Source organism: Symphalangus syndactylus, chromosome 10, assembly GCF_028878055.3.
Source record: "Symphalangus syndactylus isolate Jambi chromosome 10, NHGRI_mSymSyn1-v2.1_pri, whole genome shotgun sequence".
Classification (NCBI taxonomy): Eukaryota; Metazoa; Chordata; class Mammalia; order Primates; family Hylobatidae; genus Symphalangus; species Symphalangus syndactylus.
Genome location: NC_072432.2, coordinates 104,050,288 through 104,075,344, shown reverse-complemented (window position 1 = coordinate 104,075,344; position 25,057 = coordinate 104,050,288). Strand labels below are relative to the sequence as shown.

The window sequence follows — 25,057 nt, the reverse complement described above, 5'->3', positions numbered from 1 at the left end:
GCTCCTTTAGCTCAGAGAAGTCTCTTATTACTGACCTTCTGAAGCTTACTTCTGTCAACTCGTCAAAGTCATTCTCCATCCAGCTTTGTTCCATCGCTGGTGAGGAGCTGCGATCCTTTAGAGGAGAAGAGGTGCTCTAGTTTTTAGAATTTTCAGCTTTTCTGCTCTGGTTTCTCCCCAACTTTGTGGTTTTATCTACCTTTGGTCTTTGATGTTGGTGACCTACAGACGGGGTTTTGGTGTGGATGTCCTTTTTGTTGATGTTGATGCTATTCCTTCCTGTTTATTAGTTTTCCTTCTAACAGTCAGGTCTCTCAGCTGCAGGTCTGTTGGAGTTTGCTGGAGGTCCACTCCAGACCCTGTTTTCCTGGGTATCACCAGCAGAGGCTGCAGAACAGCAAATATTGCTGCCTGATCCTTCCTCCGGAAGCTTCATCCCAGAGGGGCACCTGCCTGTATGAGGTGTCTGTTGGCCCCTACTGGGAGGTGTCTCTCTGTTAAGCTACACAGGGGTCAGGGACCCACTTGAGAAGACAGTCTGTCCATTCTCAGAGCTCAAACACCATGCTAGGAGAACCACTGCTCTCTTCAGAGCTCAGTTGGAAATGCAGAAATCACCTGTCTTCTCCGTCAATCACACTGGGAGCTACAGACCGGAACTGTTCCTATTCGGCCATCTTGGAACAGATCCCCTATAAAAAAAAAGGAAATGGATGTTTTTAATACATCTCTCTCAGTAAACCTAAGTAAAGATGTAAGAGATTTGAGAAACAAGATTAACAAACTTGAATTAATGGACATATGAATAAGATTCCATCCCAAAATGTCAGAATATGTCCCTCTTCAAACAAAATTAAAACTAATATTGGCTGAGCGTGGTGATCACGTCTGTAATTCCAGCACTTTGGGAGGCCGATGTGGGTGATCACTTGAGGCCAGGAGTTCGAGACCAGCCTGGCCAACATGGCAAAACCCCGTCTCTACTAAAAATACAGAAATCAGCTGGATGTGGTGGTGCACACCTGTAATCCCAGCTACTCGGGAGGCTGAGGCAGGAGAATCGCTTGAGGGAGGTAGAGGTTGCAGTGAGCTGAGACAGCACGGCTGCACTTCAGGCTAGGTGACAGAACAAGACTCTATCTCAAAAATAAATAAATAAATGAAAATAAAACTAATATTAAACATATGTTGAGACACAAAGAAATGCTCAACAAATTCAAATGATTAAAATAATATAATCCTTGACTGGGTAGAATTAAACTAGAAATAAATTTTAGGTGGTATTTTAAAAAATATCTAAGTGTTTGGAAATTAGGCAATACAGTTGTAAATACACTTGGGTTAAAGAAATAAATCACAACTGAAAGTAGAGAATATTTTGAACTGAATGATCATGAAATGACTACACTCTTGGTGTGCAATTGAAGTTGTGCTTGCAGGGAAACTGGTAGCCTTAAATTTATGTTTTAAAAAAGAACAGCATTGAGAAAGTAAATGATCTAAATACTTATTTTAAAAAGGTAAGAAAGAGCAAACTAAACCTCAAGAAAATAGAAGGAAGGGAGACATAAAGAGTAGCAATTAGTGAATTAGAAAATGAATGTACAATAGAGAAAACAACAAAATCAAAAGTTAGTTCTTTAAAAAGACTAATAAGATTGATTGAACCTCTGACTAGACTTATCAAGAAAAAAATGTAAAGACACAAATTACAAATATCAGGAATAAAATAATAAAAAGCAAACAAGTGCAGATCTTACAGACACTAACAAAAAGGCATCAGCAACTCTTTGCCAACAACTGTAAACATTTAAACACAATGGATACATTCTTTTAAAAACTCATCATACCAAAATGGACACAAGAAGAATTAGAAAATCTGAAGAGTCATATATAATTTTAAAACTGATCTCAATTGAAAAACTTCCTACAACGAAAATATCAGGCTCAGATGGCTTCATCAGTGAATGTTTCCAAATATTTAAGGAAGAAATAAGCCTACACAACAAACTCTTTCAGAGAATGACAAAAGGGGAAATAATTCTCTTCTCATTTTATAAGACCAGCATAACCTTGAAACAAAATCTGACAAGGACATTTCAAAAAAAGAAAAGTACAGACTCTCTTATGAATATAGATGTTAAAGCCCTAAACAAATTATGACCAAATCAAATGATATATAAGAAGTGATATATAAAAAGAATAATCTATTATGACCAAGCTGAGTTTATTGCAAGCATGCAAGTTTTGTTTAACATCATCTGGAATAGTGAAATATTGAGCACTTTCTCCCTGAGATTGGGAACAAGAAAATAATACCTACTACCATCATTACTTCTACCCAGCACAATCAGATCAGGAAAAGAAATACAAGGTAGAATGACAGAGAAGAAAAAAAATACTTATTCATCACCTCATACCAGTCAGAATGGCTATTATTAAAATGTCAAAAAAATAACAGATATTGGCAAGGGTGTGGAGGAAAGGGAATGCTTATGCACTGCTGGTGGGAATGTAAATTATTTCAGCTATTATGGAAAGCAATTTGATGATTTCTCAAAGAACTTAAAACAGAAATACCATTTGACCCAGCAATCTCATTGTTGGGTATATCCCCAAAGGGATATTAACTTTTCTACCATAAAGACACATGCATGCATATGTTCATCATAGCACTATTCACAATAGCAAAGGCATGGAATCAACTTAAATACTCATCAATGGTAGACTGAATAAAGAAAATGTGGTACATATACACCATGGAATACTATGAAGCCATAAAAAAGCATCAAATCATGTCTTTTCAGAAACATGGATGGAGCTGGAGGTTATTATCCTAAGTGAACTAACATAGGAACAGAAAACCAAATATCACATGTTATCACTTATATGTGGGAGCTAAAGACTGAGCACAAAGAAGGGAACAGACACTGGGGCCTACTTGACGATGGAGGGTGGGAGGAGGGTGAGGATCGAAATACCTATTGGATACTATGCTTATTACCCGGGTGACAAAATAATCTGTACACCAAACCACCATGACACTCAATTTACCTATATAAAAAACCTGTACATATACCCCTTAACCTAAAACAAAAGTTGAAAAAAATAATTATTCACAGGCAACATGATTCTGTATGTAGAAAATCCAAAAGGACCTCCCTATAAATGATTAGAATTAATAGTAAATTTAGTAAGATAATTGGATACTAGGTCAATGCATGACAATAGTTCTATTTCTACTCATTAGAAATAAGCAATTAGAAAATGAACTTAAAAATTTATACCGTTTACCACGTTATCAAAAATATACTTGCAAATACCCAGAAACATATCTAATAAAAGATGTTCAAGACTCCACAAAAATCTACCAAGCATTACTAAGAGAAAGCAGGAATTTGCTCACTCTAGAGTGGAAGATGGGAAAGGGAGAATGGGGCTGGAATGGCTCTCAGATGTCGAAACACAGTGCCTAACACATCAATACTTGGCATTTACATTATTATGGCCATGTAAATGTCAACATACAGTACACTACAATTACATTTACTTTCTTTGTACAACTTTTCCTTATGGAGCTAGCATTTGCTTAGTTTTCTGCATACCTTTCACCAAATGGTCCTCTGAAGTACTTAATGGCAGTATACGATTCCCTCAATAATGTCAACTACATCAGGTAACCACTTTATCAGTCCCATTTTATTTTTCCTTATGACATGCCTCCTGGACGGGTCTGCCCTCCTCCTGTCTGGACTGTGTTCATCCTGCTCACTGCACAGCTGTTCTCCAGACACATCCCATTACTATCCTCTTAGGAATTCCCTTTGTCTCTTCTTTGTGAAGGAGCTTCCTGGTTCCAAGCAGACCTCTTTCTTGGTCTTTCTCCCTCACTGGGTGGAGCACTCCACCAGAGAAATGGCTCATGAGAGGCAGATTTTCTCTGAGACCTTGAATGTTTCTAAATGTTCTTATTCTACTCTCACCCTTGATTGAGATTTTAACGGAGGATAGAACTCTAGGTTGGAAATTATTCTGCAGAATGTTGAAGGTATGGCACCACTGTTTCCTCACTTCCAGCATTGCTAGTGTGAAGCCATTCTGATTCCTGATCTGTTGCAAGTGACTTGCTTTATTTCTTCTCTGGAGGACCTGTTTGTCTCTAGTGATCTGAAATTCATAATCACAAGCCTTAGAGTGGGTCTGTTTTCATTCACTGCTCTGTGAGTGTCCCACAATCCTGGGAAACTCATTGAATTACGTCTTTAATAATTTAATCCTCAGCAGATTCTGGTACAAGCTAGGCATGGTGACAGTGTTTGCTGGTATTATCATTCTCTTTGTGGAGCTCCTGTAGGTCAGACATTTTCCTCAGGTCTGGGGATCTTTGGAAGTCCTCTCAAAGTCCTTTTTAATATTGAGATACAGGACAGGCACAATGGCTCATGCCTGTAATCTCAGCACTTTGGGAGGCTGAGGTGGGCGGAGTGCTTGAGCTCAGGAGTTCAAGACCAGCCTGGGCAACAAAGTGAGACACCACCTCTACAAAACAAACAAAAAAACCGAAAAAACATTAGTCGGGTGTGGTGGTACATGCTTATAGTTCCAGCTACTTGTGAGACTGAGGTGGGAAGGTGGCTTAAGCCTGGGAGGCAGAGGTTGCAGTGAGCTGAGATCGTGCCACTACACTCTAGCCTGGGCAACAGAGCCAGAGCCAGACCCTGTCTCAAAAAAATAAAACCAGACTGAGATACTAAAATGCTCTATTAGCTATCTATGGCTGTGTAACAAATTACCCCCAGACTTAGCAGCTTCGAATAATAAGTTTTCTATGACCTTACGATTTTTCGGGGTCAGGAATTTAGGAATGGCTAAAGTGGGTGGTTCTGGCTCTGGGTCTTTCATGAGGTTCCAGTCAAGAAGCTGGCCAGGGCTGCAAAATCCTCACAGGAGCTGCTTCCGAGATAGCTCACTCACATGGCTGTTGGCAGGAGGACTCAGTTCCTCAAAATGTGGGCCTCTCCAGAGGCTGCTTGAGCATCTTTACAACTAGCAGCTGGCTTTGCTGAGAGCAAGTGATCTGGAGAGAATAAGGAGGAGGCTATAATGCCTTTTATATCCTAGTCTTGAGTGTCACACACCATTATTTATGCCACATTCTATTTGTCAGAAGAGAGTCACTAAGTATGGTCTCCACATAAGAGGATGGGAATTAGGCTCTTCCTTTTGAATGTAGGAGCACCAAAGAATTCATGGACATTTTTTCAAACAACCACAAATGCCATCTGCAAACTGTGGTGTGTGTGTGTGTGTGTGTGTGTGTGTGTGTATGGAGGAATTGACTGACTGGCTTCCCAAAGATGGGCAAATGGGGTGCTGGTCTTTTCACTGGGGTGGTGGTTACAGATGGTACCTGTAGGCCTTTTTTCTTGGGTTGATCCATTTTCTCAGTGATACCCTCCAGTTTTTGCTTTGAGGACAAAAGTCAGACAGCCAGGTTTGGGGAGTTAAGTAACATCAGGGTTTGAGGTGGTCTCACCATTCAGTATGCAGATTGTATTTTTGAAAACCATTCATTAATTTTTTTAACTATTAATTTTCTTCATGTGGTTTCATATGTTGATTAACAGCTATCTCGAGTGGGAGGTTTTCTTTTTCTTTTCGTCTGCTCTTTGGGCTCCCTTCTGTGTCTGAGTATATTGCAGTTGCTCCTACTTAGTCCCTGGAACCCTCAGACTAGAGCCAGGCTTTGTACTGGTGACTCGGGGCTCCCACTACATGGTTGTCCCATCATATAATAGACAACTCACTGAGCCCAGTGGGTGGATTGGCTCAGCTGCCCTAATTTAAGGCAGTTTTGTATAGGTAAGGCCTTAACATAGGTGTCCAGTAATGGACAGCTGCCTCATGGAGTGGAGAGCTCCTGGTCCCTGGAAGGATTCTAGGAAAGACTGGGTGATTGCATCTTGGATATGGGATTTCTGCGTTGAAATCAGTGATTGCCACAATTTTATGAGGGGCTTGAGACTTTTGGATTCCTTAGGGAACAATACATCAGTGTCATCCTCATCATGCTGACGATAACTGATGTATCGTGACGGTAGCCAATAGTTACTGAGTACTTACTATGTGCCAGGGACTTTTCTAGTCATTGCACCATATGTTAGCTCATTTAATCCCCATAAGAAGTGTACACAGTAGGTGCTATGAGTATCCCTATTTTACTGATGAGGAAACAGAAACAGGGAGGTTCAGTAACTTGCACAAATCAGTTGGGAGCTGGCAGAACTGGGGTTAGGAATCAGGCGGTCAGCTCCAGGTGTGTGCTCTTAGCTGGCACACTCTCCTACATGCTGTCAAACAGGGGCTGAGCCACAGGCCCCCCCAGCCTCACGACCGCCAACGCTGAGGAGGAGGAGGGGTCCACAGGGCTTCTCCAAGTGAAATCAATGTGTATAGAGGAAAACTCGAGGCTTCAATCATACATTAATGGCTCCTGACCACACAAGACAGATTTCAGTCTAACAGGGGACCAGTGGCTAAGAGTCCATCTTTCCAGAAAGAAGCCTATTCACTTCTTTTAAAGATAGACTTTAACACTCTTGTTGAGCTTTAAAAATGTCAAGTGAAGTTTTTACTGCCAGAGTGGATGCCCTCCCACAATCAGGTTAACGTGTTCTCTCCACTGTGTTGCCCCTGGGAGATGGAGAAGGGGATCTGATACTCATGAAATGAGTGCCAAAAGGTTCATGGTGCCCACGCTTGCCCAGTCCCTAGGGTGGGGCTATCCCAAAGGGCATAGGAGGAGAGGACAGCCTTCAAGTGCTGCCAGTATCTTGGCTTCATTTAACTTTTTAAATATAATAAAATGGTGGATGTTAATTTCCAGATCTCCTTGGTGTTCACATACATTCAAATACAAATATAAATATGAGCAAAATGTTCACTAGGCAATCTGTATTCCCACCATCATTTTGTTTTAAATAAACGCTTCCTCATTTTTCCTCACTACCATCCTTTACCCAGATGGCAGCTGCCAGGGGCTCCCCACTCCTAATATCTGCACTTCATCAGTCATGAAGCCCAGCTGTTCTTGTGTACTCACGGTCGTGGCTGCCCCTCTGCCCTCATGCCACCAGCCTCTCCATAGCTGCCCCTGCCACCATAAAGGGGGACGTCACTGCCTTGGTCCCTGCACAGCCAAGGCGAAATGATTGCTGATTCTGTGTGTCACAGAGGCAGTCAGCCATTCCCCCTGATAGAAACAAAGCAATCTCGGCACATGCTCAGGGCTGGTGGATTCCCCCGAGAAGAATGGCACTCCTCCCATCGATTGGTTGCCCATGCCCTGATTGTTTCCCAGAGGCAAACACCATGAGCACTCCCAGCCAGGTGGCAATTTTTCTCTTCCTGTAAATATACATTTCCCACAGGGGCAAAGGAGTGCACTGCTGTGCATATGCTTTCCTAGTTGAGCAAAAGAAGGAAATGACTATTTAGGATGTTGTAACTCAACAGCTGTTTTGGTCAACAGCCATGTAAACAACCCAGAGATCTATCATTTTGTTTTTGAAATGACAAGGCAATGTTCACTTCAAAAATTTACCGATCACTTATTCTAAATGCAAGGCACTGTTTAATCATGGAGATAAAAGTGCAAACACACTCAGCCTGGGCTCCTTCTCCCTGGAGTTGATATGCCTGTGTGCATTTGTGTCCTCTGAGCTGGGTGGTATGCATGTTGGGTGGAATCCTCCTGGAGCTCAGGGGAGGTTAGGAGGCCCCCAGCACATCCTGGGACCTTTGGTTTGAAAGCTGACTGGTTGTCAGTCCATAGGCCAGCTTATGGGAAGCCAGTGCTCCCCACCGGTCTGAATAGCCTCTGATATGGTTTGGCTGTGTCCCCAACCAAATGTGATCTTGAATTGTAGTTTCCATAATCTCCACGTGTCATGGGAGGGACCCAGTGGGAGGTAATTTAGTCATGGGGGTGGTTACCCTCTTGCTGTTCTCGTGATAGTGAGTGAGTTCTCACAGATCTGATGATTTTATAAGGGGCGTTTCCCCCTTTTGCTCAGCACTTTTCCTTGCTGCCGCCATGAGAAGAAGTATGTGTTTGCTTCCCCTTCTGCCATGATTGTAAGTTTCCTGAGGCCTCCCCAGCCATGCTGAACTGTGAGTCAATTAAACCTTTTTCCTTTATAAATTACCCAGTCTCAGGTATGTCTTTATTAGCAGTGCGAGAACAGACTAAACAGTCTCCTTCATTATTTTGGTCTGAGCCCTGATTTGGCTACCTTTAAGCTGGGATTGGCAAATACATGGCACACCTCACCCTTCAATCCGTTGTCTACGGACCACTAGCTAGTCATGACTCTGTTTCCTACTGAACCCAGATGTGGCCTCGGAATCTGTCTAAACCCTGTACCCCAGGCAATGATGACTAAACATCTAGAGTGCTGGTTTAATTGGAGAGAGGGAATCTCTTGGTGGGCCCTGTCTAGGTGGCCTTCTCATTCTCAAACCTTCATGGCTTGGCTTTACCACTGGATACACTGGATACCACTGGATACCACTTCGTGGTGCTTTGTCTTTTTTATACTTCATCCTGCAGGGGCTCCTCTTCAAAGGATCAGCCTTGAGGACAACTGTGCTCAAAGAAACCACGAGTTTGAGTGTTCCCTGGAGCATTACTTTCCAATATATCAATGGTCTTCAAGACAGCCCCACATACTCAGGCTTTGCTGTAGAAAATGTTTATGCCTTTAGATCCTAAATAGCTGTATTTGTCATTTTGCAGCTCTTTCCCGAGAGAACAGGTTCTTCTGGGGCTTTAGAAGCTTTCCCGTGGAAATGTTTGTTTGTTGGTCTCTGTTTGGGTGGGTGGGAATGGGATCAGCAGGTGCCCTCAGCTAAATTTTTATGTCACCCTGGGTTAAACAGAAGCATCAAGCTTAGGTTATATAATCTTCAAACAGGGCCATGGGGAAAATTTGGAGCAGGAACAAATCTAGATAAAGGAAAGAAAATTCCATTAAAACTGTTCACAGCCAAAGAATCCCTGACAACCCTCTGCTACCCACCTTTACAGGCAGGGTGGCCATCCTTCTCTAGTCAAGACCAAGTCCTACCTTCAGGACTTGTTCTATCTTCCAAGTAGTCAGTATGTGTCCTCTTATAGATATTGGACTTGGTAAAGGGCCTCTTCCTTTGAAGACCACCGTTAGCTGCATCCTCAGCCTCCTCTAGGGTGGTTACTTCACCCCACATTCCCAACCCTCCCCAGGATGTGGCCCTCCTCTGAGACAATCTTGGGTTCCCCTCCTCAATGTCCAGGATGTGGCATCCAGAGTTGGGCAAAAAGCACAAGGGCCAGCCCTGGTGAAATGGGAACACGCTTTGACAAATGCTCAGTGGATGGTTGTGGACTGCTGGGCAATAGTACTTCCCTGGCCCTGTCTTCCTAGTCTCTCTTAGTTTTCCCAGTGAAACACTTGCCAAGCATTTACCAAACACCTACTGTGTGCCAAGAAGCAGAACCAAAGCATGTATATTCAAGGAATTCACATCCTAGGGGCAGAACCTCCAAGTACTTCCTCAATCCCAGAATCTTGTAGAAGGTTCTGGGTTAACAGATGAGCAATAAAGTGTGACATGAACATGGAAGATGGGCAGATAATTCCCCATGGCTTAGGCAGTGGGAGGACTAGGAAGGTCTGACAGAGTGGTGGGCTGGCCTGATCCACGAAGGCCAGGCAGGGCTTCCTCAGGCAGGAAAAGGTGTCCTGGCTAGAAGGGACAGCACGTATAAAGCACTCTGCTGGAGGTACATGGACTGCCTGGTGTCACATGGTTGATGATTCTAAGGGGCTCTCAGGGAGAGTGATGGGAGACAAAGTGAAGAAAGCAGTGTGAGGCCAGAGTGGGGGTCTAGTCTCATCCCTGAGCAATGGGGAACCATTGGTCGGTTTTAAGTAAGAGTGGAGCATGGGGCGATCCTCTTGGCCGTTGTGTTGAGGCTTCACTGGATGGCAGGGGCAAGAGGGAGAGAAGCAGAAATAAGAAAGAAGCTGCCTTTCATCAAATTAGTCCACGACACCTTGAAGGTGGGCCCTTGGAGTACATATTTCTCCTATGTAGAGGCCCCTGTCCCTTCCACAAACCATCTTGTGAAGCCTTTTCAGTGATTTCTGGATCCCAGATAGCTTTGAGTATGCTGACTCCACACACAGAAGGTTCACCCAGTCTTTCCTGAACCCTCCATAGCATAGGCAAGCTAACTTGTGTGTGCTGCACAGGTCTCCCTTCTGGAAGAAGTTGCTGATTCTCTGCAAGGAGTGTAGGTCGCGGAGAGACTCCAGGTGTTAGCACCTTCAGGGTCTGCCTGAGCTTTTGAACTGAGGCCAAGCTCTTGCCAGGCAGCCCCAGCAAGTGGCTGAGCATGATGGTTTCTCTGGGGCCTGGCCATTTCCGTACAGCTCCAGACTCTTCTAATACAAATCTTTGTTTTGGAACTTCCTGTTGGGTTGGCTGGGACTTGGTCAGACTTGCACCATTGTCTGAGCTTCTCTCTGCCTCATCCTGCCTCCCCCCTCCCTTTTACCTTCCACAGGTATTGCCTCCAGCACACTGTTTACATTCCTACTGTGTCTCCGCGTCTGTTTTCCTGGGAATACAACTGGCCCACCTGAACATATGATCTGTGCTGCTGTTGGTGCAAGAGGACAGGAGGGAAATAAGCTGGAAGCCATGGATGTGGAGAGTCTGGCTTCAAGATGGAGCTTGTTTACCTGCAGGTAGAACTCCACCCCTGCACCCTGTTGAGTCCCCTGCCTGGCTGTGGTACGAAGAACCAGCCTGCATACCCTCACCCGGTAGTGGAGTAGGCCGACACAGCCAGTGTGGGGCCCAGCGAGTGACATACATCATCAAAGGTGCTTATTATTTTGATGAAACACAACACATTTCTTTCAGCCTGTAAAATCAAAGGTGTGCAAAAAGGCTGTGTTCAGGGTGGAAAACACCCCTCGTTTCCCTGTGGTGGTGCATAGCTATTATGCCTCTGGGGCCTTTGTGCGTTTTTCAGGTGTGAGTGACACGAGGCTGACTGGGTGGCCTTGGTACCTTGTCTCTTTAGAGAAAAAGGGGACAGGGCTTCTTCCCGATTCCCTATAAAAACCAATTTTTGTTTGAAGACTTGCCTTTCCTGCTAGTGCCTAATACCAATTATGTCTTTCCAGAGATGGTGAGCTTCTTCTGAAAGGATTCCTTGGAAACCTTGTCTTAACAACCCGATCATCCTGGTGCAATAAGAATATATGAATGGGAGGCCAGTGTGGACAGTAATAGGGCCAGGAGGCTTCATCTCCCCATAAAAAGTATAAGACACAAACAGTATAGCTGAGATCATGAAGACCTGGTTTGTAGCGGGTCATGGGAAAGGAGAGAAGGTGGAGTTGGGAGAGCAGGTGGGAGGTGAGACACATCCAGAAGGGACTGGGTTTCATCATCAGTGACTGCCATGAGTCTAACTTAGTTATCTGGTTGGATAGGGATGCATTTACTGAACTGGGGACCCAGGAGGAGTTGGGAGTAATTTGAGGGAGAGAAGTAACTCCAGTTTAGCATCTTTTGACTCGGAGATGCCTGTGGGACACCCCAAAGAGGACATCCCAGTTAACTTTCAGTTTCCTTTAGTTCTGCTTGCAAAATTAGACAGAACCAGCATCTTGTCAGAGGCTCTTCTTCCCCTTTGGTCCCTCTGCTGGGCTTTCTCTGGCCCCTTGCCCTCGGGCAAGAGAGGAGCCAGCAGTGCAGTCTGCCAGGGGCTCCAGGGGCAGGCTCTTAACACAGCGGGGCCCTTCAGATGTTCCACAGCAGGGCCCTTCAGATGTTCTGTAACTGACAACCCCAGGCCCACTGCCTGCCAGCATCTGTTCACAGAGACACGGCATCACAAACTCTCCGGACTGGAAGGGACGTTGGAGGTCATCCACTCCAGCTTTGGGGATGGCATTTTCAGACTGTTCTAATAACTCAAGAGTTACTCCTTCTTTTGTGTGGAAGCCTGTTTCTTCTGACTTCCTCTTAATATGCTGCCGGGTCTCCTTCCTAAGGAGAAGCATGCTGGGCCTCGTTTTCGTGGATCTAGCAGCGAGAGACATGACGAAGCCAGACTTGGGAACACAAGTTCTTTTTGTCCTTCACACTACAGCTACGAGAATGGTCTCCATGGTTACAGCAGCTTCTCAGAAATGTCTGGATTTTTCATTTTCTGTATTTCTCTAAATGTCTAGTTTATGAATAATCTGCTTAGGTGACCCGCTGGAAAGTTTCTGCATGTATATGAATATCAAGAAGTACATATTTATATACATTCAAAATAAAGAAAAAGTAAGCTGATAGGCATTTTTGGTAAATTCTTTTTCTCCCACTATAAAAATAAATTAGGATTGACTTTAAAATTTTCAAGTTAAACAAGATTCAATGAAAGAAACAGTGCCTTCATGTTCTTCAAAGGCATGTGAGCCATAGAGTGGCTGCAGCTAACCTAATTATGTTTTCTTTAATGTGAAATAGCTATTTGCCTGACGTTCCATTTGCGTCTCACCGTCGCATTCAACTGGCTGGGACATTGATTTTTTTCTAGGGCTTCCTTTGAACATGAAAGCGTTTTTCCTGTTTCCATTCCCCACCTTGTGAGATACATGATAAGAATGAATCGATAATTACACTGTTGGATAAAAATGAATATAAATTTTATTGAAAAACAACACCAGCAACAACGTGGGGAAAGCATACTCAACAGCCACCGGCCCACACAACTCAATGCACACATTATGAGAAGTAATCACCTCTTTCAATTGTCGACTACTTTCTCCAAATGAAAAGAAATTATAGACCTAAGATAAACCGAGGTGGGCTATAGAGGCACACCATCTCTGAAAATTTTGCCAATAGCAAATGATGTAGTGATGCTGTTAACCCTCTGTTTGCTGCAGGCAGACCAGGATATCTCAGGAATTAATTGATTTGGAGAGGAGAAAACCCACTCCTTCTAGTGAACATGGCATCTAAAACCTCAGACCACTGGGAAAACTTTTCTCCTTTTCAAGTCCTTTGAGAAGAGGATTTCACAAACTTTCTTGGCAACTTGTCCCTCCTGCTTAACAACAGGAAATAGTTCTTTATGTCTAGCTGAAATCCTTCATGCTTCAGTTAGTCTATTTATTTCCTTTTAATCTCAGCAGGCAGTGAGGAGGCTGTCCTGGTAGGACAATGTAACATATGGGGAACTCACAATGATCATAATCAGATTGAAAATGGAGTCCAGCTGAGCTGGTGGCACTTCTGAAACAAGCTGGAAAGAAGTGAACTGCAGTTGTGGTTGTAGTGCCTCTGCCCACCACTCCTCCACCCTTGGTTCCCTTCCGCCCTGTGGCCTGGGGGCTGCCATCCTGAGAATTGCAGGCAGATACTCTCTGAGTTTGATCGGTTCCAATCCTTCAATGGTATAGTAATGAATGTAGTCACAGCTGTTCCATCCAGTCCTATGTCCAGTGCTTCTGTTTCAAGTAATGATTTCCAGGCAAATCAGTCCCATCGCATCCCTTGTCTTTTCAACACACCAGGCTGTCCCCCAGGATGCCCTCACAGCTTGTGCGTGACAAAGATGTCCTCCGTGTACACATAAGGAAGCGCTGAGAAGCCACGAGAAAGCACCCAGTGATTTTAACATAAATATTTCCACAGCATTTTCAAGTTCTGCGTAAAAAGCCCGGTGATACATCAGCCTCGCGATGTGCAGCGCCGGCAGCTCCGCACTTCGGACACCTGGGGGCGCCCGTGCCATTCCGCCGGCGACTGGGACTCCTCCCCCGGGAAACAAAGATGGGGATTTAAAGAAAAGCCTTCAAAATGCAACTCCGAATGTCTACCCTGAGCAGCATGCGTGTAAAAATTCATGAAGATTAGATTTCATTTCATGTATTTTTACTTCAGTGGAAAGAAATGCAGGAGATTTTCTGACTGCGCCTACAGCTGTCTTTAGAAAGGGGGTGCCTGGTTAAATGAGAGGGTGGGGCTTGCCGATGCCCTGCGGTGCTTTGAGGGGCGGGGCCTCCCTCTCTGGTGCTGCGGACAGCTCCTATTTTGCTGGGTGGCATTCTCTGCATGCTCCAGGATGTACTGATTAATTATATTGCATATCGAAAAGGTATGGGGGTCTCCAGCAGGACTAAGCGAGGCAGCCAGCGCGGGATCCAGTGAGTGACATGCGTCATCGAAGGCACTTATTGTTTTGATGAAACAAACACATTTCTTTCAGCCCATAAAATCAGAAGTGTGCAAGAAGGCTGTTTTCAGGGTGTAAAACTCCCTTTGTTTACCTGTGGTGGTGCATAGCTGTTATGCCTCCGGGGCCTTTGTGCATTTTTCAGGTGTGAGTGACACGAGGCTGGCTGGGTGGCCTCGGTGGCAGAGACTGCGGAGCGCGCAGGACCTGCCCAGGACAGTTCAGCCCCCCAGGGGAGACACCCCTTGTGCTCGAGGCCCCCAGCCTGTTGGATGATGGGCACCCTTGTGAACTGGTTCTGGGCTAGGCCACCCTGCTGGGTGGCAGTGGAGACATTTAGGGGAGGGATCCCGGGGGATAATGAGCAGAAGTGTCTGGAGCCTGGATCTTCAGTCAGGCCTGGGCAGGGAGGCTGCTGCTGCCTGGCAGTTTCCTCACCCTGTGCTCTGAATGGCAGAGGCCAGGCCCCCTTGTTTAGCCTCTGTAGCCCAAGCATCTGGCACTTACCAAGGCACTCTGTGAGCATTTGTTGGATACAGGGATGTGAGGGTGAGTGCCACGGAGGAAGCTATGAGGGTCCCAGCTGGCCCTGGCTGTGGCTGAGCCTGGAGGCCTGTGGAGGGGTTGTGGGGAGAGGTGCCAGGCAGTGCTGGCTCTCAGGGGTGGGGGGCACTGAGACAGCCAGGGGCCACGGAGCTGGAGAAGCCGGGAGTTCAGCAGGGAGCATGTCTGTGTGCCAGGATGGTTCTGCAGTGGCCATGTGGGGCCTCTCTCGCCTTTCCCTCTCATCTGCCCTCGCTGAAGCCAGCCTTTCCTCCGTTGCCATGGCAACGGCAGCCTGAGGCGCTGCTGAGGGCCAGCTGGGCAGCCGAGGCCTCTCAGTCTGGGCCTGACTGAGCAAGCAAGGGACCCTGAGCTGTCCCCATGCAAGGTGAGACTGGAGGGGGGTGTCTTCTCAGAGAAGGGAGGAAAGGAGACGGGATAGGATGTTTTCTCTGAGACAGGCACAAAAGCTGCTCCCGTGCAGCTAGAAGTCTTCCCAGCCTTGGCTTTGCTGGTAGAGACACTGGGGGCGGGCAGAGCCCTGTTAAAGTGTGAGTCCCCTCGGCATTGCTGCATTGCACTACTCACCTGATCTGTGCCCAGGTCCTTATTCAGGGCTATCCGCAAGACTCCCCAAGGGCCTGGCCAGCCTCTGGAGGCTCCCTGTGGAGGCGGGGCAGGGGCCTGAGGCCCAGGCTCTGCGAGGGCCTGGAGGGCACTCCAGGCCTTAGACTGAACTATCTGCCCTGCGTACTCCTCTCAGAGCAGAGCTGGAGGTCTTACACCCTCAGACCCAGGCTGCAGCTCTGCCGACAGTGTCCCTCCCACCTGGACAGCCACAGCGGGCATGGGCTGCTCTTTGCTTTGCAGTCTCCTCACAACTTTCTGGTTGTCACATTCCTGACTATACTTAGGGACGTTGGAGATGATCAGCTTCCAGCCAGTTGTGGGTCAGCTAGCTTCCTCACCACACTCTTTTTCTTGGGCTCTTAAAGAACAAGAAGTAGCTAATGAAGAGGCAGCAGGATGCGGAAGAAGTTCAGGTCTGGGAGGAGAAGATAGTCCAAGATTCCCTGGGGGCCCGGATCTGTTGAGAAGCGCGGTGATATTGCTTGAAAGGGGCTCTGTGATTCAAGGACAACCCAGCCTTGCAAATTATGTCCCCTTGGGCACGGAAGAGAATTCTCTAAGCATCATGTGAAAAGCTGTGAACCTGGGCAATATCCCTGCTTTCCCACATCAACCCTACAACAACAACAACAGCAGCAGCACTAATACAAGAAGGGGCATCTGGATGCAGGTGTACAGTTTACAATACTTTAGATTTACATAGCACCTTTTCCTTCTAAAGAGCCACTGCCTCTGCCCCCTCAGTCACAGCCACACCTGAGTGAGGCCTTCGGAACACAAAGATCACAGCTCCTGTGGCAGAGGTGGGACACTGAGGCAGAGGCCTAGAAGGGATTTCATGCAGACTCAGTGGTGTCCAGGGCTCCCTGCACTTCCCTTGAGCCCTCCCTGGGAGGTCTGGCCTTGGCCCTTTGGGAGGGTAAGACCGGGCCACAGCCCTCACTGGGCATTCACTTTGTATTTCAGGATGTAGGAGTAGAAATTGTGGTTGGCATTCTCCAGCACCATGACATAGACTTCCTGGCAGCCAGCAGTGCTGCAGCTTCCCTCCCAGTAGCCCTCGTGGTTCAGGGTCAGGGGCCATGTGTCCTGCCCCTTTACCAGGACTTTGGCAATACCATGCAGCTTCAATTTGAATGGGACGTTCCGGTTGGCAGGAAGCACACCTGACAGAGGCTCCAGCAGCTCATTGTCCTCCCCCCAGTTGCCAAAGCTCTCAGGGAACATGGGCCAGTTCACCTTGGTGTTGGCACAGCATAGGAGGTAATTAAAGACAAAGATGTAGTTTCCTGGTTCCTGCCTCTTCTTGACAAAGATCTTGAGGGCAAACTTGCCTGCATGGGGAAGCTGGACTTTCAGCTCTGTCTGCTTCTCCCGGTGCAGCTGGAAGATGTAGCGCCGCTGTGTCTCCTCAGTGATGGGGCCATCATCCCCATGGAGGGAAGCCAGGACGTTAATGCCCTCCTCCACGCTGAAGCTGATGGAGCAGCGCCCGTCGCTGGTATGGATGATAGGGTCAGGGTGGGAGGGCTTCATGATGCCCATCTGCTCCGAGAACCAGCTGGGGCCCACGGGCTGGTGAAGCTCAGCAGGCAGCTGGACACCCATGTCCACATAATTGCACTTGAGCGTGTACTCCAGCACTGAGCTGTAGATGTCGGAGTTGCCCTTGGCGAAGATCTGCAGCTTGTGAGTGCCCATGGTTGGAGGGTACACCTCCAACTTCATCCCATTCTTCCTTAGGCTCAGCAGCCCATGCTCTTGCTTGCCGTTGAGCATGAACATGAACAGTGTCGGGGCACAGCTCTCAATGGTGACCGTGGCCTTCCCGTTCACTGGGGAGAGAAAGTCAGGGTCAGCAGAGATGGGTCCAGCATGTGCTGATGTGCTGGTAAATGTTTAACAACTGTCTCCCTGGGAGAAAAACGTCCTGACTTATAGTGCTTGCCTGTTTCCACGGTGTCAATGCTTTCACCACAGTCCATTTCAAGCAACCAATATGACTTCACTGAGCATGGCATCAGCCAGCAGCAGCACACCGCTGGAAGGGTTCCCTACTCCCTTCGGGTGGTTTTCTTTGAGACAAATGAAAGCTAAGGGGCCTCTAGAAAAATTTGTCCCCAGCTGTGTGTGTGCATCCTGCCCAATTGATTCACATTAGAGGAAGGTTGCCTGTGTCCAGAGAGGGTCATGGGTCAGGAGGGGCACCATCTCCCCCGAGTCTCAGGTCTAGCTTGCACCTTGCTCCCTCCAGCATCTGTCTAAGTGTCAATGCTGTCATGTCAACACATTGTCCTTAAAACTAGTGAGAATGGCTTCACTCCCCGACACTGTGCACAGGAGGTTGGGGTGGGGCAGTTCCCTGATCCCCACCTTCCCCACCCCATGCTTCTCACATAGGTGTATCTTAGCCATGTTTCAGGACTGGGTCCTGAAGAGTCAGTGTGTGCACAGGAGGGTCTTTTGCAACCCCCACACTGCCACCCCCCATCTGCCCCCTTGCTCTGCAGTTTCATCTTCATCTGTCCTGGCCATTGATTTTCAGGGACAGGTGGTCAGTTCTCCAGTCTTTGTAGCCCATAAGGACCCACCTGCCTGGTCCCTCCTGGCTCCCAGGGCCACAGGGAGGGACAGTGGCTTCTCTCAGAGCCTGGCCTTAATTCTCTCAGAAGCTGGTCATCTGCTCCCAGCCCCAGCAACCTCACCAGCCCTGTTCACAGTTGAGTGCAAAGGAAGGAGAGAGGCTGTCTGATCCATGTCCCTAGGAACTTTCCCCTAGCTTGGACTCTTGGTGGGGGAGGCAGAACACTGTGCCTGGGCTCTAGGACAAAGGCCTGAATAGACTTCTCATTGAATCTGCATTCCATGCCAATTCTCACCTCAGGAATGGGAGAAGCCCACATGGGCCAGCATGACGGGGAGGCTGCTTAGACAGCCCCTCTACCTTCTTCACGGCCGTCCCACCTTAAAAGCTGTCCCAGCGCTCTCAGATACTGCCCACTCTGCACCTGCCCGACACTCCCACACATCCCCCCACTGCCTCCATTTCCCCTCTGCCCGTCAGCTCTCTAGCACTCCAGTGACTTCCCTCTGCCCCCACCCTCCGGTGACTTCCTAATAATGAGGCCTCTCAGACCTTGGAGGACCTAGGCTGCTGACCTCCACGCCTTCCTCTGAGTCCTCTCCCCTCTTTGTGACCACCACTCTATGAGGCCTGGCCCTCATCCCACTCTCTGAGCACTGCTTAACTCCAATGCCATTGCTTCCCCTTCTGTTACACTGAAATTGTGTGACTCTTGGAGCTTTCGTGCTATTTTATTTGTCTACATGCTTTCTCTACTGCCTTCAGCCACTGCATGCCACATCTGTCCCATGGTAACCTCCAAAGGAAAGTGACCAAGATCAATAGACTTGCTATCCCCTCTTGGTGAAAACCCTCCTCTCCCCTCACTTCTGAACCAGCTCAGTGGGCAGAAGCTACCTCAGCTCCTCACTGCTCACGGCCCCTGGTCCTGTTCCATCTCACAGATGGCCATGAATCTTTTCTGCACAGTGAGGCCCAGATCCCCCTGCGATTCACCTTTGATTCTGGAGCACCACCCAGCACCCCACACAGCAGCCCCAGGGCTCCTTTGAAAACGTCCACCTGGTTACTCCTGGGCTCACGGCAGAGCCCTCAAGCTGGAGACCCATGGAGAAGCCTGTCTCTTCCTGCCTAGCCAGTATCAAGCACTCTTTCAGATCCTCCAAGGCCACACCCCTTCATGCCTCAGGGTCCTCCTACCCTCTCCTCCATCCCCACCACTTCCCCCAAACCTGGATAAGGCTTCATGGTAATGTCCCCATGGCAAAGCAGCCCACCCGGACCCCTCAGCTGAGGCTGAGTTCCCTGGCAGCTTCTCTCCTAGCCCTGGCTGTCCTTCAGGGAATGTTCCACTGCTGTAATTCATCATGTGAGCATTTTTGTGTAGTGTCCGAACTCCTTGCTGGCCTGTGGGCTCTGTGGTGAAGGTGCTAGCCTGTTTCATTTCCTGCCATGTCTTAGTGCCTGGTTGTGGTGCCCCACCCAGAGAGTTCTTGCCAAAGGTGTGTTGAATGACTGGGAAGACTTGAAATAAAGGACTGGCCACCCCCGCAGACCTCTGTGGGAGTCCATGGCTCTTCCAGTGCCCCCTGCCTCCTCCTCCTCCCCTTTCCCCTTCACGGTGCTCTCCTAGAGCCTGGCAGCTTTCCACCCCCCTATCTAGGTGCCCTCTTCCTTCCCTTCCTTTCTGCTCACCTCAGTTTCCTTATTTTGCTTCTTTCCCCTCCCCACTCTTAACAGAACTAGCTACCACAAAGAAATACTCTGTAAATATGTATCAGATATATGGAATCATATTTAGGTTTAGATTTCTATAAATTAAGGAATCTGGTGTTTATATTTTTATGTCTCTTAAAAAGGCAAACTCCACTCAATGACATCAGTTTGGTGTTGCTTTGACCTGGTCAGTTCTTTCTGATATTTCAATGGCCTATGATACATTGAACAAGGCCTGCATCTGTTTTAAGCGCAGGAAATGGATTCTCAAATTGAGCAACTTCACGCTGTTATTTTAGCCGCAGAAGCTGCCAGGTATTTGGAGTTGGAAGGGTATGCAAGAGCTCAGCAAGCTGGCAAAGGAAGCCATTGTGTGGTGGAAGGGACAAGTCAGTTGGAACCAACTTGGGGACACCTGTGCTCCCCGCTGCCCCATTGCCCTGCAGTGTGGGTTGGAGCTCCCCAGGGGCTCTGGGCCCACCCACAGGCACCCTGTGCTAATAGTCATTGTGAGCTCACACCTCCTGTCCTGGGCAGATGGAGGCCCCAGTGGCAGAGACGGTGCCACCAGGCAGTCCTTTGCTGAGGTGTGGGAGGCAGGGCTGACCCGACTTACAGGGCTCTGCAGCGTGCCCAGGCTTGTGTGCCCAGCACTGGATCAGGTGCCAAGGCCTTGGAGAGGCATAAGAGACAATCTTCCAGAGAAGGCCGTGCTTTTTTGTGACCAGTTCTGGCCCTCCAGGGTAGCCCCGGTATGCCTCAAAGTGTGCAAACATACTCAGCTGCCATGGCTCCGTGGTGAGGGTTGGGAGAGCACTTGGCAGCCCAGGCCAGCCATGGGAGATGGCTAAGCTGGGTATCCTATACCGCCCCAGGGGAGTGGGCTGGAAACGGCTGGGTCCCGCCTCCAGAAGGGAGGGGTACTGAGCCAGCCAGGCAGAGGTGCTGGAGCCTGGCCCTCATCCAGGGGTGCCTGAGTTTGGAGGCTGGGGGCTTACTGTGTCCCCGCCTCTCCTCTGCTGCCTAGAACATGTCCATCTCTGTCTAGCTATTATGCCTGTTCTCCTCTCCCAAGACTCAGCTCAGTGGCCACTTTCCTAGGGAAGTCTGCCCCAACTCTCTGTCTTGGGTGAGACTGCCCCAACCTGTCCTGGGAGACCCATGCTGCTCCCCATCCTTGCTGGTTGGACCACCAACACCCAGATTCCAGCTCTGCTGAGGCCATGTATTCTCTCCAGCAGGAGTTGGGGAAGAGAACACAGCAGGCCAGTAGCTCCTGTTGGGGACCTGAGCCCAGAGGCTATGTGTAGCCAGGGTGACGCAGTCCTTTTCCCTGCTATGTGAACTGAGAGAGACTCACCCAGCTAGGAACTGCCCAGCCCTGGCTTCTGTGACAGGCCAGGCTGTGTGTTCAGCCTTCAAGTTCTAGGAAACCTACAGCCTTCAGACACATCCCTTTCTGGGTTTATGCTAGTGTGAGCGAGCTTCTGTCCCTGCTGATGTGGCCTATGGCCCTTCCCTGCCCTGATGGCCGGGGCTGCCTCAGCAGCCTCCACACATCCACATGCACACACAAGCTTTGTGCCAAGCTCACAGGCCATGCCCCTGGAAGGGCATGCCCTGAAAGCGCAGTCTCAGGCGGGCTCCTGGAGGACAGTGCGAAACGCTCCTTTCCTGCTGCTAGCACACTGGCACCTGCTCCGGGCTCACCTGTTCTGATCATGGAAGTCTCCGGGTGGGCACTCAGCATCCCTTTGTTGTAGAATTCACTCTTGTGATACATGTTGTTCTCAAACTGCCTCAGAGATTGAGGAGGTTTTAGCAGCTGCCAGTTCTTGTTGTCTGGGAAGTGGTCCTCGATGAACAGTGCAGGGTGGGTGAGGAAGTAGAACTCATTGTAGCTGGAGCAGAGACAAGCTGGTTAGCAGCCAGCTCCATGCAGGGGAGGCGAGGGCCCAACACACCCACCGGAGTGGTCCTGTGGACACCCTGGATGGGAAGAGGCACCATCTCCAACCCTACCGTGGGCACCCTCAGTGGATGCTTCCAGAAATTGTAGTCAAGGCAGGGTCTGAGGTCCCTTCTAAGGGAAGGCCACAGCCTGCAACTGTGGTCTGCACTCAGTGCCCTAGGCTGTCGAGGGGAAAACTGACTCCCTCATGCTCAAAGACAATCAGAAGTTCAAAGGGGGAAAGGCATAGCCTGTGGACCACGCAGTGGGGTCATGGGAAGGCAGGGAGACAGCGCTTGAATTCACTGCCTCCATCTACCCCCGCCTGTTTCTGTGCTGTGCAGCTGTGCTGGTGGGGACCTTTTGTGGCTCTCCAGGGCCGACTGGAGTGCTGCCTCTCTGGACGTCAGTAATGGGGATCAAGAGAAGAACAGAGAGGCCCTTCCTGAGATGGGGGAGGCTTTGCTCTGCCTAAGAGGAGCAGTGTTGAGAATAACAGAGGTAAAGAGGGTATCTGTGAGTACACGAGCCCTGTGTGTAGGATGTGTGTGCACATGGCTTGTATTTGTCCCATGTGTGGGAGTGTCAAGATTTAAGCTGCAAAAATCAGAGAGAGCACACTCATGTTTCTGAATAAAAAGGGATCTGAGCTGCTGATAACATCATGATCCATGAAGAATATTGTATGTAGCCTCAGGTTAAGGCCAGGATTGGCCAGAGCCCCAGAGGACAGAAATGCTCCAGTCCCCTGCACCCCGGCCACCCTGCCCCACTGTGCCTCACAGTGACCCTGCACTGCCAATAGCACCCCTTCCCCCAAAACCACAGCCCTTTCCTCAGAAACGTGATATGGTCTCACTCAGACCAGAGAGGAGAAGGAGGTTGGTGTCTGGGCAAAGCAGTAAGAGAACATTCTGGCATTTGTGCCTGGTGGTGTGGTTAATGGCCAAAGTCTGGAAGGGAACCTGCCAACAACTAAAGAAGGCTATTAGCCCCGCCTTTCCTCACATGCGGTCTGGGGGCAAACACTGCAGGCTTTCAGTGCTTTGGTGGAGGGAGTTATAGGGAGCCAGAGGGGGGAGTTTGTCAGTGGAGGGTGAGGTGACAAAAGGGTCTGAGCCCTCACAACTGGCCTGCAGCCAGCCCACTTCAGAGCCGGGGAGGAGTGGGAGTGGGACCTCCTGGCTCTCCTTCCCCTCCCGCTTGGCCTTCTCCCCCTGCTGCTTCATGCAACCTGGCACCTCCTCCACTTCCACCTGCCCGACGCCCAGCAGAACTGAGACAAGTACTTACAGGAAGGTGAATTTGGAGGTGGTGGTGTCCACTAGGCCGCTGCCCCAGGTGCTGTCCACCAGGTGCCATCTTCCCTCCAGGTACACAGCATTCCAGGCATGGTCAAACTCCCCCGAGAAGCTCTGCCCTGTCTGGTAGCCGAAACCCTTGGAGTAGCCAGGCACGGTCATACACTGCACTCCGGCGAGCCTGGGGGCAGGACAGGGGGTCTGAGAGGGGATCCCGCTGCGGCTTGCCTCCAAGTCTGTCCATGGTCTCAGGTTTCAGGCATATTTGCTGCCCATCAGTCCTCCCTGTCTATTCCTTTTCTTGCTTCTTGTACTCACATATAAACAGTCTTGAGGGCTTTTATCTCTGGGCATCTGGGACAGGGAGATACAGTGCTGGCTGGTCCTGTCAGTACAGACTGGCTGCAGTCTCTGCTGTCTGCTCCTCCCCTGAGACCAACATCATTCAGATCACTTCTGAAATGTTCATCCCTAGAGCCTGCTTGATGCGCTCCTCAAGCAGCTCTTCAGGAGGAAAAAGTGGAGGCAAGCGTGAGGCTGGCTTCAAGAAAATAGGAGCCGGGGAAATGACAATGTTCCTGCCATGAAACCTACATGTAAAGGGTGAGAACAGCTGCTGGGAGAACCAGGGCGCTTCTGGACATGCGACTGAAGAGATGGGTCTCGTGACATGGGTGAGGTGTTGGGGGGTTGCTGGTTGTGAGGGTACAGAAGCCAAGCCCTACTCCCCTGCTACTCCTCCCAAGGATGCCTGCACGGGAACCCCAGGGCAGGCAGTGGGTGTCTCCAGCCGTGGGCCAGGGAAGACTGGCCAGCTGCCAGTTTGCTCAGGTCTGACTGGCGGGTCTGTCCTTTGTGAACATGGTGCAAGAGCCATCATGGTGCATTAAGGTCATTTGCTGACTGCCTGCCCTGGCCACAATTCTGGAGTCTCCTGTGGCTGTCCTGAGGGGAATGGAAATGCTGACCAGTCAACCTGAGCTTTGGGGTCCTTTTGACATTGTGCTCCCCCACTGCTCATAGTAGAGCTGGCACTGCTTTCTGGGAACCTGGATGGGAAGATGGGCATGGGTCACCTCTGGGGAAGACATAAAACTAGACATTTGGAGCTAAAACCCTGAGGTCCAAGCCTGGGCTGTGGGCACCAGCCCAAGGCCAAAGCAAGACCCCTGGGTGTCCTTTCATGGCCAGCTGGTCTTGCTCCTCAGCACCCCTGCTCCCCTGAGGACAGCCAAGGGGATGGACTGTGCAGACAATTTCACTGCTAGTCTGACCTAGGGACATCCCATGCTAGCCCTCCTAGGGCCTTGGTGTAAATTAGAAAAGGTGCCCCTTCCTCAAGACATTTTCCTTGCACTCATGGAAAATTGGTGTAATAGATACACAACCTGTGAAGCTGAGGATGTGCTTGATGCCCCTTTGATGGGGCTCCTTTGAGCACCACACAAGCTGCTCAGTCCCCAACTCAGTGCTGACCCTGTGCTCTACTCAGCTGAGCTGAGTCTGCAGTCCAGGGTGTTGGTGGGGCCTGTTTCAGTGAGATGGGCCCATGGGGCTGGGCCCTTCCACAGACCAGGGCTGCAGCCTCAGTTGCTCTAAACAAGAGGGCCACGGAGCCTCCCAGGGTAATGGGGTGAAATGGCCGTGCAACTACTATAGGAATCGGGGGAATCTTCCCTGTAAAAATGAACATGTAATTTAAAATTAGCAAAATATTGGATTAAATATTACTAATATATATCACTTGCTGAGAGAGTCATTGGGATCAAATGTGATGTCCTGAGGGTTAACAGATTCTACTTTCCCTGCCATCAGTGTTTCTTCACATGCATGCAATGATGACGTGTTACCATGTCTGCCTTAACCTCTGCTCTCCTGGGAAAGTCCGGGCCACTAGTGCTGAGGTTCCTTAGGGGCTTGGAAGTTTTCCAGCCCCGGACCTTTTGCCTGTTGCTTCACAAAAGGAGGTTCAGGCCTCCTAAGCCCTCTAAGGAATCCCATGAGAACATACCAGCTGGGCTCTGTGGGAAGGCTTCTGGGAG

At 49.0% G+C, this 25,057-nt stretch overlaps 2 protein-coding genes across 10 annotated transcripts in view; one reads left to right on the top strand and one right to left on the bottom strand.

Moving 5' to 3' along the window:
• CEP63 (centrosomal protein 63) overlaps positions 1-12,405 on the top strand; it is a 105,071-nt gene extending 92,666 nt beyond the window's left edge. For all 5 annotated transcript variants that reach the window (XM_063611350.1, XM_055295365.2, XM_063611369.1 and 2 more), the window contains one exon: positions 10,610-12,405. In XM_063611350.1, coding sequence (XP_063467420.1) covers positions 10,610-10,696 — 87 coding nt within the window. In that variant the 3' untranslated portion in view covers positions 10,697-12,405. The remainder of the gene's footprint in view (positions 1-10,609) is intronic.
• A 328-nt stretch (positions 12,406-12,733) lies between these two features.
• KY (kyphoscoliosis peptidase) overlaps positions 12,734-25,057 on the bottom strand; it is a 51,287-nt gene continuing 38,963 nt past the window's right edge. For 4 of the 5 annotated variants that reach the window (XM_055295346.2, XM_055295347.2, XM_055295349.2 and 1 more), the window contains 3 exons: positions 23,008-23,196; positions 21,474-21,664; positions 12,734-17,298 (listed from right to left, as the gene is read on the bottom strand). In XM_055295346.2, coding sequence (XP_055151321.1) covers positions 16,403-17,298; positions 21,474-21,664; positions 23,008-23,196 — 1,276 coding nt within the window. In that variant the 3' untranslated portion in view covers positions 12,734-16,402. Of the gene's footprint in view, positions 17,299-21,187; positions 21,665-23,007; positions 23,197-25,057 lie in introns of those variants that run through there. The other variant, XM_055295350.2, reaches the window with a different exon arrangement.